Below are 18005 nucleotides of genomic sequence, written 5' to 3'. Positions count from 1 at the left end.
AAAAAAACATCCAAGTGTTAAAAAAAAAAAAAAAAAAAAAAAAGATTTTATTAAGATAATTATTATTAAGAATAAAATGGTTGTATGTTATATTGTATGACATTCATACAACAAAATATTCTTGGCCCTAATACATTTTTGTAAGAATGATCAAAAATGCTGCTGGTGGTTGGCAACTTTTTTTTTAAATGCTGACGGGGAAATAATTAAAATTTAATTTAAGTTTAATTTAATATGTTGCTATTGTCTTTGTAATTATTTGTGAAATTTACTAGCAATTTCTGAGTAGAATTTGTTTCAAAGTAAATCCTAGTTTTTTTTATTATTATTAAATTTAAAATTTAAATTGTAAATAATTTAAATAATTTAAAAGTAAATTGGCATCTGTGTTTGCCAGAAAGTCCCCTTTAAAAATAAATAAATAATACAATACAAATAAATATCAATAAAACGGGCTGGCATTGTCACACCCTTGGATGTTTTGTTTTGTTTTGATCCCCCATGTGCTCTGTGTGACCTAGTTTTCCCTCATGTTTGATTGTGTCATTTGGTTCAGGTGTGTTTTGTTAATTGTCCATCCCAGGTATTTAAGCCCTAGTCTGTGCAGTCTGTGTTTGTCCGGTCTACTTAGTCTGTGTTTGCCCTATTGTGGAATATTAAAGACTATTTGCATCTATCTTCGCCTTCTTCCTGGGTGTATCTCACCGTAGTGTGACAGGCATATGAGTGTCTGTATTGTATATTTTATAACTGATAACTGTATATTTCACTAGCCGATATAATGTTACTATACCCGTAAGTTATAAAGGAATTCATAATTTCTACTTGCATAATTTTACAGCAAGCCATAATTTTTTACCGTATTTTACTGTGAATTTAAATATGTCATTTTAAAACATTCACATTTCTTCACCATATATAGGAAGGTACTGTAACGTACAGTACAGTTAATCAATTAACAGGTTTTACTGTTTTCTGTAAAAAAAAAAAATTGTAATCATAGGGCTTTATAAGGGCTTTAGGACCAATCTGATTGTCAGGGGAAAACATACACTAAATAAATTTAGCAAATAATTACAAAGAAACAGCAAGTAACACATTGAATTTAAACAGAGTTTAAAGAATAAAAAGACTGAAATAGTATTTTCTTGTAAAACGTTCTCTAATCCAACAATCTTTATTTCGAAAAATAATAGGGATGCACCGATACCACTTTTTCCAGTACTCGCCCATTGCATACATATACTTCGTAGACATCCTTAATCTCTAATAACTCCATTCTGCTGTCTGTTGTTCTGTTGTCGGTGTTTCATTGTCTGAATATGGCACTTATCACATGCTGTGTGGTATCGGCTTTTGGTATCGGGGCATTTTAACGAGTACGAGTACAGGAGCTCAGTATCGGGCCCGATACCGATACCAGTATCGGTATCGGCGCATCCCTAAAAAATAATTTTTACAGTGTAATATTCATAATAGTACCTGGTTTGCAACTAAGATGGTGCCAAATAGACATAGCAGGATTGACTGTGGATGGAAAACATACATTGAAAAAAAAATACTTTGAGTACTCACTAGTGAAGGGTTTGGAGGACTGTGCCAAGCACAAAAAAAAAAACCTTCCGTGTGCACAAACTAATTTTCTACTCAAAGAGTTGATGAGCCATTTCACTATATTACGCTGTTAAAAGGTTTTTAAAAACCTTTGTGTACCACTGGGCCTTGTCTGGATGAGTATTATTTTTTGAAGTCTTTGTGATCATTTATTTGTTTTAACAGCAACAGATAATTGAGTTGGTGGAATTAATTCTCTCCCTGTCCCATGGCTACACCATCTGCGAAATCATCAAGCATGTTTGTCATGCAAACTTAACAGAAAATCAATTTAGCCCCAGCAAACAGGGAATAAGACGATTAGACCCTCGAATGGATAAACTGCACAAACCCTTACCAAAAAAAATACCGTGGTGGTACCATGATACAATCATGCTTTCAGATGTATTAACATGCTTCTTTGACATATAGCATGATATTAAATGATTACCATATTCATATACTTGATATTGCCAACATACAAACATGGCATACCATTGTAGCAGTTCCCTAAAAGAGAATTTGCAATGCATGCAGATGGAGATCTCAAGAATGCTCTAAAGGAATACATTTAAAAGTTGATACGTTGCAGTCTTTACACCAGCCTTTTATGACATACAGTAATGAATATGTTGTATGGAAGGTGGAATCATGTCTGTCTATCTCTTCCACCAGTTTCTTCTCTAAGAGGGAGAAAAGGTGAAATTAAAAATAAATCATAAGAATTCAATTTAACAGTGAAGCATAACACATGACGGAACCAAATGAAAACTTAATGACACTTCTTCTTGGTTTGCATTATATATTCATGTGAGGCACCTTCATTTTGACTTGTTGCCAGACTGTTAAAGTTTCATCAGTGTTGTAGATCTTAGTGGCGTTGACATGGTGGTTAAATTAATTGGAATAAACAATCAAGACCACAAGAGAAAATGCATCTATTTTGCATTTTTCTAATGCAATGTCCTTTTTTGTTCTGAATACAGGTCAAACGTTTGGAATATTTTTTTTTTCTTTTCATTTTTTTTATGTTTTGGAAAGAAGTCTTTTATACTAACCATTCAAGACTGCATTTGTTTGATCAAAAATATTTTAAAATATGGTGATATATTATTACAATTTAACATATCTGTTTTCTATCTGAATGGTTATATTGTGAAATATTTTTGCAATTTAAAATAACTGTTTTCTATTTTAGTATATTTTAATTTATACTAAAATTGAGTCTTCAGTGTCACATGATTCTTCAGAAATCACTCTTAATATGCTGATTTGGTGCTCAAGGAATATTTCTTATTATTATCAAACAGTTGTGCTGCTTAATATTGATATAATAACTGTGATACACCACCATTCAAGAGTCTGGGGTAAGTAAAAAATAAAATAAATAAGTAAATTCATTATTAGGTTACACTTTATTTTGTGTGCTTATTACAGTGTAATTATACATTTAAGTACTGAGTAATATTAATTAACTACATGTACTTACTATATGGTTAGGGTTAGGATTAGGGTTTGGCTTAGGGTTATTTGCATGTAATTATGCATAATTTATTGTTATTACAATAGTAAGTACATGCAACATGTAACAAGGACACCTTAAAATAAAGTGTTACCAATTAGTATTTTTCTTTAGCAAAGATGCATTAAAATGATCAAAAGTGACATTAAAGGCGTTTATGATGTTTCAAAAGATTTCTATTTCAAATAAATGCAAATAAACTTCCTATGCAAGAAAGAAAAATATATCACAAAAAAGTATCATAAATATATCACAAAAATATTAAGCAGCAAAAACAGTTTTAACAATGATAATAATATGAATCATGATTAATAATTGAGTAAATAGCATTATTATTATCATTATAATTTATGCTATAATTATAAATGATAATATGCTATATAATTATGCTATATTAATATACAGTATACTACTAAACACTAATAAAAACTATATATATATATATATATATATGATAAAATGATAAATTAATAATAAAATAAATAATGCATGGCTTGTACTTTTGAGTACTATTGAACTGCTCTATTTCTTTGTACATACAGTATCAGTATATTTCGTAAGCTGCTGAAGGGTGCTAGGTCAAGTGTGATGAATGAACTTCATGAATGTTGTATTGTTTGGTGTGAGAGCACACCTTCTCACTCAAGCAATGCATGCAGTTCCACATCCTGGTTCAGTATGGCTTCTCTGTTAAAGTGAACACGATTGACAGGCCCAAGAGTCCTTATTGACACACGCACGCACGCACACACACACACACACACACACACACACACACACACAGTAACAACAACATCCTCTTTGCTGTGACCAGGAATAATGAGGACAGTTCTCCAGGAGGCATTGTAATGTTACAGCTCTTCCTCTCTCTCTTTGTCTCTGTCTTCCTCCCAGATGAGTTAAAGGAGAAATTACAGGACTTTGTCAAGGAGACCAACGCCAAGCAGCCCGGTTTCATTAAAATGGTGCGGCACAGTAAGCAGGAGGGGCTGATCCGCTCACGTGTGAGTGGCTGGAGAGCTGCCTCTGCCCCTGTGGTGGCCCTGTTTGACGCCCACGTAGAGTTCAACACTGGCTGGTGGGTGATATGAGAACTCCGGCTATTCCTAGCGCTTCATAGCCAGACTGTAATTACTGCTTCTTTCAACTGAAATGGTCTAAAGGATCAGTGCACTTGTTCAAGCACTGACAGGAACTGAGGGGCATTTTTTTCCCCTGAAAAGATCTGAAGAAAAAAAAAGTCTAGTTCACTGCTTCAATTTTTCTCTTTTCTTCATGTTGCTCCAAACCTATATGAGTCTCTTTCCTCCATGAAACATAAAAGGATTTTTTAAGAATGCACACACTTCGTTTTTCCATAGTACAAAAGACAAAAAAGGACAAAAATGCATCTTAAAAGTACTTCAAATTACTTCTGTACTATATTCAGTTTTTTTTAATCTATATGAAGGCTTAATGTGCAGCATATGCTGGAAAAACATGCCTTTTATGCAAAACTCCAAAAACGTAGGCCTACCTATACCAATTCACAGCAGTTTCCACCTGAAATGAACGCTAGAAGCTGTAAAACACCAACAACTTCAATTCCTTTTCACACAAATTATGGTTATGGCGAAGATTATTGGTTAATAAAGATTATTTTCACAAGATTCCTTGCACAATACTATGTTGTGGCCTGAAACTATTTTATCATAATACACAATTTGCAAACTAATACATTTTAATGTCTGCATCACGTAATATGCTCCTTGTGTATGGCTTTTCTGATATAGTAAACTTGCTCGGTAGCGCACCTGGTATAGCTTTGCACTTGTGAAGTGGAGTGCTTGGGTATGAGTCCTGTGAAACATTATGCACCATAAAAGACCTCAGTACTTGTAGAAGCAAGCTGAATTAGCAAGTGTGCTTTTATCTCATGTTTACTTTTGTTAACACTATCAGTTAGGTTTAGGGTAGGGTTTAGTGTAGGTGTTACGTTATTTTCAAATATGACAGAGCATTAACCTTTTAGTGCAATTCACTGGATATTTCTAAACTGCTGCCATATGTACATCAACCAACGTAATAAAACATTGCCAGATTCCCATTTATCATTTTTCGGATTGAAATGAATCTTTTAGTGCCACTCACTGGACATTTCACAAAGTGTCGCGAAATGTGTACCTTAATATCATTATGCAGAAATGTTGCCACAGGTGCATTTTATTTATTAATAATGTGAGGAACAGACTGAAACGTAAGTCATTATGCACTCAAAATCTTCATCTCTAACTTTTAAATTTCATTCACACTTCATTTTCAAACTTCACAACACATCGAGTTCATTCTTGGAGGAACTATTCCTTTAACCTGGTCCTGTATAAACACAGATCATATAGATGCCCTTCATCATCAAAAGAAGTTCTGGATCTTAGAGTTGGCACACCATGGTTTCTCTCATAGCAATCTGACCCAGATATGTCAGTGCAATTTGAATAACACCCAGAATTTTTCTGCCTTTAATCAGCTTTGATGTGATTTTAAAGCCGTACTGTACTGCTCAATTTGCATCTCTCTAGAAGAATCAGTCCTAAAATAGTACTGTGGATGAGCTGACTGAATAGGCACTGTTTGTTATTTAATCTTGTTGAGAATGCATTGCCTGTTCAGCCTCACGTTTCATACTTAAAAAATGCCTTTTGTTTGGAACAAATCATGTTCACTGGGTGGTAAACAATTTTATTGTTATTTCTACAGGGCTGAGCCTATTCTCCAAAGGATCAAAGAAGACAGAACCAGAATTATATCTCCATCTTTTGACAATATCAAATACGACACATTTGAGATTGAAGAGTACCCACTCTCCGCACAGGGCTTTGACTGGGAACTGTGGTGCCGGTATCTGAACCCACCAAAATCCTGGTGGAACTTGAACAACAGCTCTGCTCCAATCAGGTGTTTTGTTCAATTTATTAATTTGGGAATATTTATTTATTTATTTGTTTATGTTGGTAAATATTTGTATTTATTTAAATATCTTCATTTATTTATTTAAAAATTTTTATTTGTTTGTTTGTTTGCATTTATTTAAATAAATCTCTTCACTTTATTTATAATTCACGATTTATTTATCTTTTATTTAAAGCTTATTTTTTTTATTTAAATCTCATCCTTTATTTGTTTGTTTGTATTTATTTAAATAAATCTCTTCACTTTATTTATTTATTTATTTATTTTCAATTATTAATCTGTTTGTGTTTGTAAATATTTTTATTTATTTAAATATCTTTATTTATTTATTTATTTAAAAATGGTTATTTATTTGTTTATGTGTTTGTTTGTTTGTTTGTTTGCAATTACTTTAATAAATCTCTTCACTTTATTTATAACTCATGATTTATTTATCTTTAATTTAAAACTTGTTAATTTTTTATTTAAATTTCATCATTTATTTGTTTGTTTGTTTGTATTTATTTAAATAAATCTCTTCACTTTATTTATTTATTTATCTCTTTATTTAAATCTGTTTGTTTATGTATGTATGTATTTAATTATATAAATCTTGAGCTTTGTTTTGTTTGTTTTATTTAAATACATTTCTTCATTTATTTGTCTGATTTGGCTGATATTACAATAAATATATATTCAGTTAATGCAATTCTCTAATGTAAATCTCTAGGAGTCCAGCCCTGATTGGCTGCTTTGTGGTGGACAGGGAGTACTTCGCAGAGATCGGTCTGCTGGATGAAGGCATGGAGATTTACGGAGGAGAGAATGTGGAGCTGGGTGTGAGGGTGAGAAACTATATCATTCTGAGCAGGCTATGGGGTAATGAGGATAATGGATTCACTCTTGAAGGATTAATGACTCTAATGGCCCTCCTTTCTTGGCAGGATAGTTCAAGTTGGCACCATTTACTGTATCTCTTGTCAAAACGCATTCTTTTGATCTGGTTGTAATTGTTATGCACTTTAAAAATGAGACATAGCTTTTTTTTCAGCATCTTGACGTCCAACATCAGTGTAAGTGGGGTTATTAAAACTACAACCATAATAAAATGTTTTAAATAGTTTGAGATGAAGTAGAGCAAGGCAAGCCACTTTTGAATTTAGGGCTGCTACTAACATTTTGTATTTTTTTTTTTCAATTAGTTGATTAATGCAATGATTATTTCCCTCAATTATTTCAACATTTTATCATAAAAAGGCTTTCTTTACAAATAAAAAATAAATGAAAGTGCCAAGAATTATAAGACATTTTCAGTACTGCAAATGTCCAGAAGTCCAACATACTGTAAACTCAGCACAAAAATGGCTAGTGCCAATTATATCTGGAAATGCACATTTATTATTGATCAATTATGAATCATTATTATGAATCATTTCAAATACATGTCAACTTTTCCTTTGGAAAACAAAACTTTCCCAACTAATGCTGTAAACTATACAGGGAACCCTCTTATGTGGTACACTGGTATAATATTAAATGTTAAAATTAAGTCCCAACTTATTAAATTAAATTGCTTTACTTGTTTGTTACAAACATTTAAATTGCACATAAGGTAGTTTTCATGAAAACCTGAAAGATTTATTCAAACATACATAATTATTATATATTATATTATATTATATTATATTATATTATATTATATTATATTATGTTATGTTATTTTATATTATATTATATTATATTATATAAATATTGCACATGTCGATGCTTTCCATGCAAATTGACTTATTTACATAGTGGACGTTGTTGAATAAGATGTCAAGAAGATGTCTTAATTTAAATTTTTATCCTTTATAACGGTATTCTTTTACCAGTGAATGTCTAGATTTAGCTTTGCAAAAATGTTCAGACCTTCTCTATTTTTACTGATTTACAAATCCAACATTGAAAAGTTCCTTTCTGTGCCTTTTTTGGTTCCCAAAGCTAAGGCAGTACAGACCTATATTTTGTATTATCCATTCATACTTTTGTTTTAACACTGCACCGGGTCTGTGCTGATGAAAAGCAGCACCACGGCATGAAAACTACCACTTTCGCTGAAGGTAGGTGTTAGATTTGAGCAGTGTTAAATTTAGTGCACCACATTTGCTTCACATATTTCTTTTTCTGTGCCACCCTCCTCTACAGGCCAGTGTTATACAGGCTTCCTGATATGGTTGACTGGTGCACCTTTAGTCTGTTTTCAGATACTGAACTCTCAAAGCGAACATTGTCCTTTATGTGGCTGCTCTCACAAGTCTCCTGCTGTTTGTGCAAGGAGTTTCATAGGGCAACATTTTCTAGGCAACGTCTGGGTGGTTTGATGCAGCTTCCATTTCTTTATAATTTAAATAAAATTGCCCGCTGGGACACATAAACACTTGGATATTGTTGTCCTTACTTATGCATTTGGTTTACTTAATTTCTGACTTCATAGAATGACTCTTTAGTATTCATTTCACATATGCCCTTCAAACTCACAACTTGAATAATGACTCATTATGAACTGTAAACCCCAATATCCTGTGGGAGTTTTAGCCAGAAAATATGGTGGTTTTTAATTGATACACATGCAGTTTTTTTGAGAATTTAGTTTTAATCTGGAGGATATGGGGGCTGAATACATATTTCAGTTAATTGTTTAATCAAGAATATTTTGTAGCATAAAATAGTATCTTTTTAATTTTCAGTTTCATTGCTAGGAATAAAAATACATCTGAGAGAAAAATGTCAGTGTAGGATTTATAATTAGGTAAAGCGTATTAATAGTCTGAATATTTATGAGGTGCAGAGTACACTACCAGTCAAAAGTTTTAAATAATTAATTAATTATAATTTTTTTTTTTTAAAGAAATCACTTCTGCTCACCAAGGATTGTAATAACATTTCACAATATTAATGGTTTTGCCTTGGTGAGCAAAATATACTATACTTCTTTCAAAAACAATGAAACATTCCAAACGTTTGACTGGTAGTGTATGTATTTAGACTGGAAGATATTCATTTGGTTTGAGAACAGGGCACATCATAACCTTCCACCATTATAAATATAATCTCATAAAATCCATCGCTCACTGAAGGGATATTTCAAAATAGCCTTCAATAAAACTCAGTGACCCTTATGTCAGTCGCACTTCAGACCCTGTTTGCTTTCTTTTCTGTTTATACTGCCGTTTCTTTGCTGGTTTATTTGTATGTGTCTTTGTCTTCGTCCCAGCACAGTCTTAATAAATGTGCCGTACCTGAGCAGAGAGCCATTATAATCCCTAAAGAAAGCCAATAATAACCTTCAAGCATACTGTGACCCCAAAAAGCATTTAGACACTTCAAGGAACAGTTCACCCAGAGCTGAATATTTGCTGAAAATGTACTCACCCTCAGGCCATATAAGATGTAGATGAATTTGTTTCAGAACAGATTTGGAGAAATTTAGCATTATATCACTTGCTCACCAATGGATCCTCTGCAGTGAATGGGTGCCGTCAGAATGAGACTCCAAACAGCTGATAAAAACTTCACAATAATCCACAACTAATCCGCATGACTCCAGTCCATCAATTAACATCTTGTGAAGCAAATAGCGGTGCATTTGTAATAAACAAATCCATCATTAAGGCGTTTTTACTGTAAACCGTCGATTCTGACCATAATCCACCACAATAACGCTTCCTCCGTCCCCTGTTGTCCTCTCACACCAAAATACACTGACATATTTGTCTAGAACTGTTTTGGACTGTTTTTGCTTATAAACAGTGCTTTATCTGTGCATATTTCTCTCCTGATTCAGACGAGATTACTTTTTTTTTTTTTACTGTAGAAAGCAATATTATAGATAGAAGACTCAAGAAGATTAGATAGATAGATAGATAGATAGATAGATAGAAGATTTAGATAGAAAATTTCAGCTACAAACACACATATTTTAGCTTTTTGCTTCAGTAAACATTAATTGATGGTCTGGAGTTGTGTGCATTACATGTGGATTATTGTGATGCTTTCATCAGCTGTTTGGACTCTCATTCTGACGGCACCCATTCACTGCAGAGGATCCACTGGTGAGCAAGTGATGTAATGCTGAATTTCTCCAAATCTGTTCTGATGAAAAAACAAACATCTCGGCTGGCCTGAGGGTGAGTAAATTTTCAGCAAATATTCAGCTCTGGGTGAACTATTCCATTAAGCAACACTTAAAGATGTTGGAATGACATTGGGCATTGCTGATGACAAAATAAAAAATACACATACGTACTGTGTGTGTATGTTACATAAAATTCAGAATCTAGAGGGCAAACTTGCTGTCCCTGTCTGTCCTCTCGGTGAGTCAGCACAACCCTAAAATGGCTTGACTTTCAAAGCTATGACCACTCTCTCCAAGCACAGTGAAACATAATCATCAATCACGCTAAAGGAGAGAGTAGGGTGGCATTTCCCTCCCTGGTAATTTTCCCTCAGTGAATGGCATACTTTTAAGATTTTTATGCTTGATAATGGACCACTGATTGCTCTTCTCTGAAAGCATGCACAATTTTCTCAGAGACATACTTTTTCACTGTCCCTCGCTGGTTTGTGGATAAATGGAAAGTGAATTGTTCTGATTGCACTAGACGGCACACAGAGACACAGTGTGCTAGATTTGTTCATGTCTCTGTTTATACCAGATTAAGGTAAAAGCAATGAAAAGACAGGCTGCTGCGAGAAGGCAGAGGTGCTTTAGGCGCTACTACCTCTTACCTCACTTTACCCACAATTCCCAGTGGGTTTCATCTGTTTTCAGTATATTACGGCAGCACTACAATGAGATGGTGAGTTATGTGTGTGCAGATTAAAGTCTCAGAGAGAAAGGCAATTTTCAGATCTACGCGCATCACTGTTTCAAATAAAAATAGTAGACTTTGTTTGCCGTTCTATATAGAGGTAGACGTACAATGTCCTCGATCAGCGTTAAATGCTAAGTGGGTGAGAAGCAAATGAATCACATGTCTGAAGCCTTCTGAGGTGATAAACGGAGATTAGAGCGTCGTGTGATAAAGCTCATGAAGCATTTATGCAATATGCAGATGGAGTCCTCTCACACACTGAATCACTTGAAGAAATAAAGGACATTATGTGGAACATGTAAGCGAATTATAGTGTACCAGAGATAAAAATAAATAGGCCGTGCAGAGATTTGATGGTTCAGTGTAAAACAACCAAAATTTACTATTGTGGCCTAAGCACTGGGTGGTTCTTATGAAATGGTGAGGAAATGTGATATTTCAGGTCCTGTTTCATCCCAAAATCACTAAAATAAGGAATAATTATAGTTTGCATAAAGAAATGAAGCCTTCTTTAGGACCATAAAGATTTTTTTTAATTGTAAGATGACAGAACATTTAAGCACACATTAAACACATTCTTGCTGAATACCAATCATGAAGCTGAAGGTATTGATTTCTTTAAAAAAAAAAAAAAAAAAAAAAAATCCCCCCACATTTCCCCTGAATTCTCATTTATGTAATGCTGAAAAATTAGGGTTTCATTCATTCATTCGTTCATTCATTCATTTATTTTTAAATAGACATTTTTTTTTTTGTGGATTTGTTGGATTGATCTTGCATATACAGTATTACACAACAGTTTCGGTTCTCTGATTTGATTGGTTGAAAATGAAAATGAGGGATATATTTATTTATTTGCATTACAGTAAAAATATATTTCTTTATTCAAAATACATTTTCTAATTTTGTCATTTCATTATAGAGTTAAATATGACCTGGACCTGGAATTTGTGAGACCGGTATAATATAACAGTGAGTTTCGGTCCTCTAATTTGATTGGTTCGAGTGGCTGATATTTTTAGTGTATCATAACTGATTTTTCTCTGTTGGAGTCCCTCTGCTTGCCCATTCATTTGTATTCTTCATGTAGTTCTACACTAGTCTACATGGATTCTGCTATTCTGCTGACGAATCACTGTTTGCTCACTAAAGCAAATCAAATGTCATCGATCCATTCAGGCTATCAGAGACCATTCTGCTCTTTGCTATGTAAACTCAAAGCATGCTTAGTATATAATCTCCTTTGGGAGGGTGTGAGATAAAGGATGAAGGAAAATGAGAGCGTGTTGCTGGTATTTTTGCAGTAGGCCAAGGTCTGAAGTGCATCAAGCAGCATTGTGTGAGGGCTCTTTCTGTCCTTCTTTATCCAAAGGGAAGGAGGCTTTGCACCTCAGACGTTGAAACAGATGGCCTTTTCTTGTCTGAAATAAAACATAGCTACCGTTAGCTACAATAAAGAGTCATGTCAGCACACACTGACTGTTTAGGACTGCTGGAGCGTAATTGATTAATGTGATTTTACATACATTCCCATTTCTCATTGGTTTTGCTCGGTGGTTTTAACGGTGACTCAGATTCTCAGATGTGGATTGTTGACTTGCTACGCAGTAAGTTCACTGTGGAAAACTGAACATAGCGAGGTGACAGAAACTCTAAGTATTTATAGACTTGTCATCCACGTCTTTTTCATTAGAGGTTTGCAGGGTTGCAAATTAGATACAGAAATACTTTGTGCAAGCATGCACATCACAGTATGTTGGTGTTATCTTCAGCATTGATGCCAGATTTCTCTGCACTATCTATGAACTGACAGACAGACATCACTATTTTCCATTACTATTAGGGGTTTTTATTAACATAAATGATAGTGCTCTAACAAGTAATTAGTTAATACATTACCAAATGATAATTGACATTCAACATGAGTAAGTACATACAGATATAAAACACAAACTAGTAACACCAATTATGAATTAAGTTTCAGTGAATATCTTCACAGCCCTCTATGATGAGTTTACATCCATGATTATGTGAGTATTTTTGTGTAACTGAGCAACATTTTCTATTTTGAGATGATGAGGTTGTTGGGTTTGACAGCATCTGTCTGGATAGAAATGCACAATTGAGTTTAGAGTTGCACAGCATCTCTTTTATTTCTTTAAGTAAAAGCAAGTCAGTTTATGAAGGCCAAATGTAGCCCTTGTGAATGGATAGTATGTGCGCCTTTCACAATGTTAAAATGAAAAAGTAATAAAAAGTTATGAAATGGCTTTAACATTTTTGTAATTGGGCATGTTTATGTATAAGCCCAAGCAATAATATGAGATCTCAATATGGATGATATATTCAGTATCTCAATGTCACTTACTTGATTAGTGGAGAAGTATCCTCAACTTAACAGAACTGGTCACATATTCTGTTAAAAAAAAGATACATAAAAACATAAAGGTGAAAAGATATGATTGGTGCGAATCTATTTACAATTTGAAAGTTAATATTTCTAGACATTTTAAGAAGGTTATCAAGTACCTGTTGAGAGTATTTTGGCAGTCTTGTGTTGAATGGTTGAGATTCAGAAAATCAATAATGAGGTGGCTTTGAAATTATTTGTTGGCAGTTACAGATTTAAAAAACAAAAAGGCGGAAATAAAGAACCGTGTGAAATGATTCTTCAGGATTATATGGTTCTAAATAGAACTGTTACTATGTGTAAAGAACCTTTTAAAAAACAATTTACCAGAGATACTATGCACAATACATGTATATGAGTATATGAATTTTCTATGCACATACTCAAACAACCCACTTACATTTGCCAAAATGTGCAGTATACAAAGACCACACTGCATGGAATACTGTTTCCCGCAATGCAGTGCACTCAAATTTAGTTTGTATTTCCAGAAAGACAAATGAACCACAACAAGTAATATCAGCTGTGACTATTTAACACATTTTTTTGGACACATATTTTAAAATACCTCCAAGAATTAAGAATTTTTATTCAAACTTGTAAAAAAAGCAAGTAATGAGGTCATGTGACAACAATGTAGCGTTGTACTGTGTTGAATTAACATAAGTTCTTTATCATGGTTTTTCATTGTCAATCGCCACAATCGAAATATTTTAAAATGTAATTTATTCTTGTGATGGCAAAGCTGAATTTCTGAATGATCCTTTAGAAATCATTCTAATATACGGATTTGCTGCTCCTTTTTTTTATCAATTATTATTTGTGCTCAGTTATTAATAATGTTTCCTATTTTTATCAATGTTCAAAATATTATTATTTTTTTTAGTGGAAAACTTGATACTTTTCCCCCCAGAAGTCTTTGAATAGAACATTGAAAAGAACAGTATTAATTGAAAATTAGGGCTGCAACAACTAATCGATAAAATCAATTATTATCGATTATGAAAATCATCGACAACGATTCTCATTATCGATTAATCGGGTCTGCCCACAGTGCACGTCCAACGGAGTTTACATACTTGTCCAACTTCGAATCCATGAGTTTTATCACTGAGGTGATAAGTAAATTTATTTTTACAGACATCCATATGAGAAAAAATTACCGTCCGAATCGGGCTATGACGTGACTGTGGTCAAATTAACGTGTGTTCCAGAACATTACTCTTACCTATGAGTTTTCGAAGAAGAAGAAAAATAATCGACCAACTAATCGATTATCAAAATAATCGTTAGTTGCAGCCCTATTGAAAATATAAGACTTTTGTAAGAATATAAATGTCTTGACTGTCACTTTTGATCTAATTAATGTGTCCTTGTTGAATACATTTTAATTTCTTTTTTTCTTTTTTAAAAAAGCTTACTTTAAAAAAGCTTACTTAAAAAATGCAACTGAATCAAAAGAGTCATATAAAAAAAGAAGAAGAAAAAAGGGAATGTTTCTTACCAAATCAGCATTTTAGAATGATTTCTGACGGATCATGTGACACTGAAGACTGGAGTAATTATGCTGAAAATTCAGCATTGCTGTACATCACAGGAATAAATTACTTTTAATCAAATAGAAAACATTATTTTAAATTGTAATATTATTTTACAATATTACTGTTTTTACTGTATTTTTGACCAAATAAATGCAGCCTTGGTGAGCAGAAGAGACTTCTTTAGAAAAGTTAGAAAAACAAAGTCTTAATTATTCCAAACTTGATAGTGTCAATTTTTCAACCTTTTTGAATCTGCAACAGTTGCTCATGTTTCTGGGAATTGCCAAATGTCATTGAAAATGAAGGACTTTGTGTGGCTTCAAATGGCTGTCATAGTGAACGCTTCCTTAAAAGTGAGCAATACATTGATAGGGAGTCCTGTTTGAGCTATAATGACAGCTTCATCTTCCTCCCCACAGTGAGAACAGAGTGTACCTGCTGGAGTGAAGCATATATCGGGCATCCTTGATAGCTTCTCCCGCTCAGCCTCATAATACACTCGACACAATCTTGATATCTTTCCTCTGGCTTCAAAGTGAAGTCCTGACCTCTCTGATTGTCATATTTTTCCACAGACTGTGGTTGCTGAAAATTGGCTGACCATAACAGTGCCTTCAGAATGCAGTTCTCATCTTGACAGAGCAATGGAAGTTTTGTCTACATATAGATAGTAGTTGGGTGCATATTTTATTGTTGCTGTAAGAGCTCTTTGCCCTGTGCAGCTTTATAATTTTTTAAGAGAATACTGTGTAGCTTTTCACCAATGCACCCTTGTGTTTTGGACAGGTCCTCAGCTTAGGATACTACTGTGCTGTTGTCCCCAACATAGTTTTTAAGACTTCATTGGTCAACCAACCTGTTCAACTAAGTTGAATATTGTTGCTAGATGCTGAGTAGTATAAGCCAGAATTCAAACTTTTTTTTTCAGCAGGACTTATACATGAAAGCTCAGTTTTAACACTTACCTGGCTGCATATGGAGGTGTCATTTTGAGGCATCATACTTTAAATATGTGACCTGCTCAGTAACAGATGAATCCAAAATGGTTGAAAAATATCTATTATTAAAAACAAATGCAGATAATATTCATTAAGCAAAATGTCACTTATGTACACTTTTAACTTTTTTGTTTTACTTTGAATTACATTTTAAATCACTACTGTATGTTTTAATAATCTTTTGTCGTGCTTTAAAGAAGTACACTTATTTTAATGTGTTGTCTAAAAATACCAAAGCATATGTAATGTATAATTTTAACTGTAGTGTATTGTTCAATATTACTTTTAAAGGTAATATATTTCAAATGTATTAAATTGGAACTTTATCATTACAAATGTGTCATTACAAATATATTAAATGCATGACATACAGGTTTCAATAGAAAAGACATTAAATTATGTTTTAGTTTATCTTAAATGCTTGTCAGTACATTTGACAGTATGCTAACCATATTTCAGAGACATAATTAGGAAATTACACAAAGATGTTCTTAAGTATTAATTAAGGTTTGAGTTTTACTTTCAAGCCTTACTTAAGGGGGTCAAAAATCAATTCAGGCAATTGCATTTAATATGTATTTAATAGTTTTAAATTATCATACATTTTCATTTAATTGCACTTAAGTATTCTTTTGGTAATAAGTACTCTTTTTAAAAGTATGCTAAAGTGTGCCTGCCTTTTCCACAAATGTATAATTTGTTAAATATTAAAGGGTTAGTTCACCCAAAATTGAAAATTAGCCAATGTTTTACTCACCCTCACGTCATCCTAGGTGAATATGACTTTCTTCTTTCAGGCGAATCCAGTCAAGAGTTATATTAAAAATTGTCCTTGCTCTTCCAAGCTTTATAATGGGAGTGGGCGGGTGTTTTTTTTTTTTTTTTTCAAAAGTCCAAAAGAAGTCAAATAAAGCGTGCACATCCATAATAAAACGGGCCGGGGTGTGAATAAAGGCCTCCTGTAGCGAATCAATGCATTTTTGTAAGAAAAATATTCCATATTTAAAACATTATAAACACTTTTCTCTCACTTCTCCTGACTGTCGTACGCGGAAGCCGTTCCGGCGGATGACGTAGGACATATGCGCAGCGCGCGCACCTCTTTTCTTACTAAAACGCATGGATTTGCTACAGGAGGCCTTTATTCACCCCCCGGAGCCGTGTGAGGCACATTTTATTTTGGATGGATGCGAATTATTTGACTTCTTTTGCACTGTTGAACAGAAACACATTTGCCCGTATTGCCCATATTGAGCGTGCCCACAAGCCACTGCCATTATAAAGCTAGGAAATGCAAGGACAATTTTTAATATAACTCCGATTGGATTAGTCATATACACCTAGGATGCCTTGAGTGTGAGTAAAGCATGGTCTAATTTTCATTTTTGGGTGAACTAACCCTTTAAGAACTATTGTAAAATTGTTCTGATCATATTAAAAATGGACAGATTAACCAGTATTTGTGTGTGTGTGCAGTCTGACGGTTAGCTTAGCAACATGCTAACTCTAAACTCTGCTTCACATGTCATGTGAAGCTCTATTTGATCACTGCACAGAGCTGCTGTCTATGTAGAGTGTTCTAAATCAGTCTAAAAAAATATTATGAAACTTCATTTGGAGTACTACTTGTGCACAATGCACATTTCTTAATATTTAGCCTAAAACGTGTTTTTAATGTCACTACACATGAGGATTGTATGATCTCTGTATAATATCGGTCTTTAAATGCAAGATATTTAATGTTTAATACCTGATGTGGGAGATTTCACTACATTCGAAAATTCAAGTTTGGTGAACTCTGCCATGTGAATTTGTATCACTTGAAAATGTGACTGATACGTCATGGTGCAACATCTTAGCTGAATTAAAAGAACACAAACTTTAAATCTGCAGTGTTGCAGTGGAGTAGGTTGCATTTTTTTTAGAGATGCACTGATCGATCGGCCAGGGATCGGAATCGGCCAATTTTCCTCATGATTGGCCCAGATCGGTGATCGGCCGGTCAGTCTCACTTCTTTCCGATTTCGAGCCGATCCGTTTTCTTACCAGCGGCACAGGCAATAACGTCAGACGCGCATTCTCACTCTCTTCTCTCCGACGACCCCTTCTCTCTCACACACGTCTCATTCGCTCCGGTTAAATAGTGCTTGTATTGCG

General features: G+C 33.7%; 1 protein-coding gene across 1 annotated transcript in view; it reads left to right on the top strand.

Annotated features, from left to right (window-relative positions):
* Positions 1–18005, top strand: part of LOC107727086 (polypeptide N-acetylgalactosaminyltransferase 18-like) — a 113841-nt gene that overhangs the window by 62100 nt on the left and 33736 nt on the right. Inside the window, exons 4-7 of the mRNA XM_016536848.1 lie at positions 4010–4193; positions 5852–6049; positions 6774–7050; positions 10741–10884. Of these exons, the coding sequence (XP_016392334.1) occupies positions 4010–4193; positions 5852–6049; positions 6774–7050; positions 10741–10884 (803 nt within the window). The remainder of the gene's footprint in view (positions 1–4009; positions 4194–5851; positions 6050–6773; positions 7051–10740; positions 10885–18005) is intronic.

The sequence above is a fragment of the Sinocyclocheilus rhinocerous genome, unplaced genomic scaffold (genome assembly GCF_001515625.1).
Source record: "Sinocyclocheilus rhinocerous isolate Xijiao unplaced genomic scaffold, SAMN03320098_v1.1 scaffold35, whole genome shotgun sequence".
In the NCBI taxonomy this organism is placed as follows: domain Eukaryota; kingdom Metazoa; phylum Chordata; class Actinopteri; order Cypriniformes; family Cyprinidae; genus Sinocyclocheilus; species Sinocyclocheilus rhinocerous.
The sequence above is the reverse complement of the archived record's forward strand: the minus strand, read 5'-3'. Positions and strand labels throughout refer to the sequence as shown.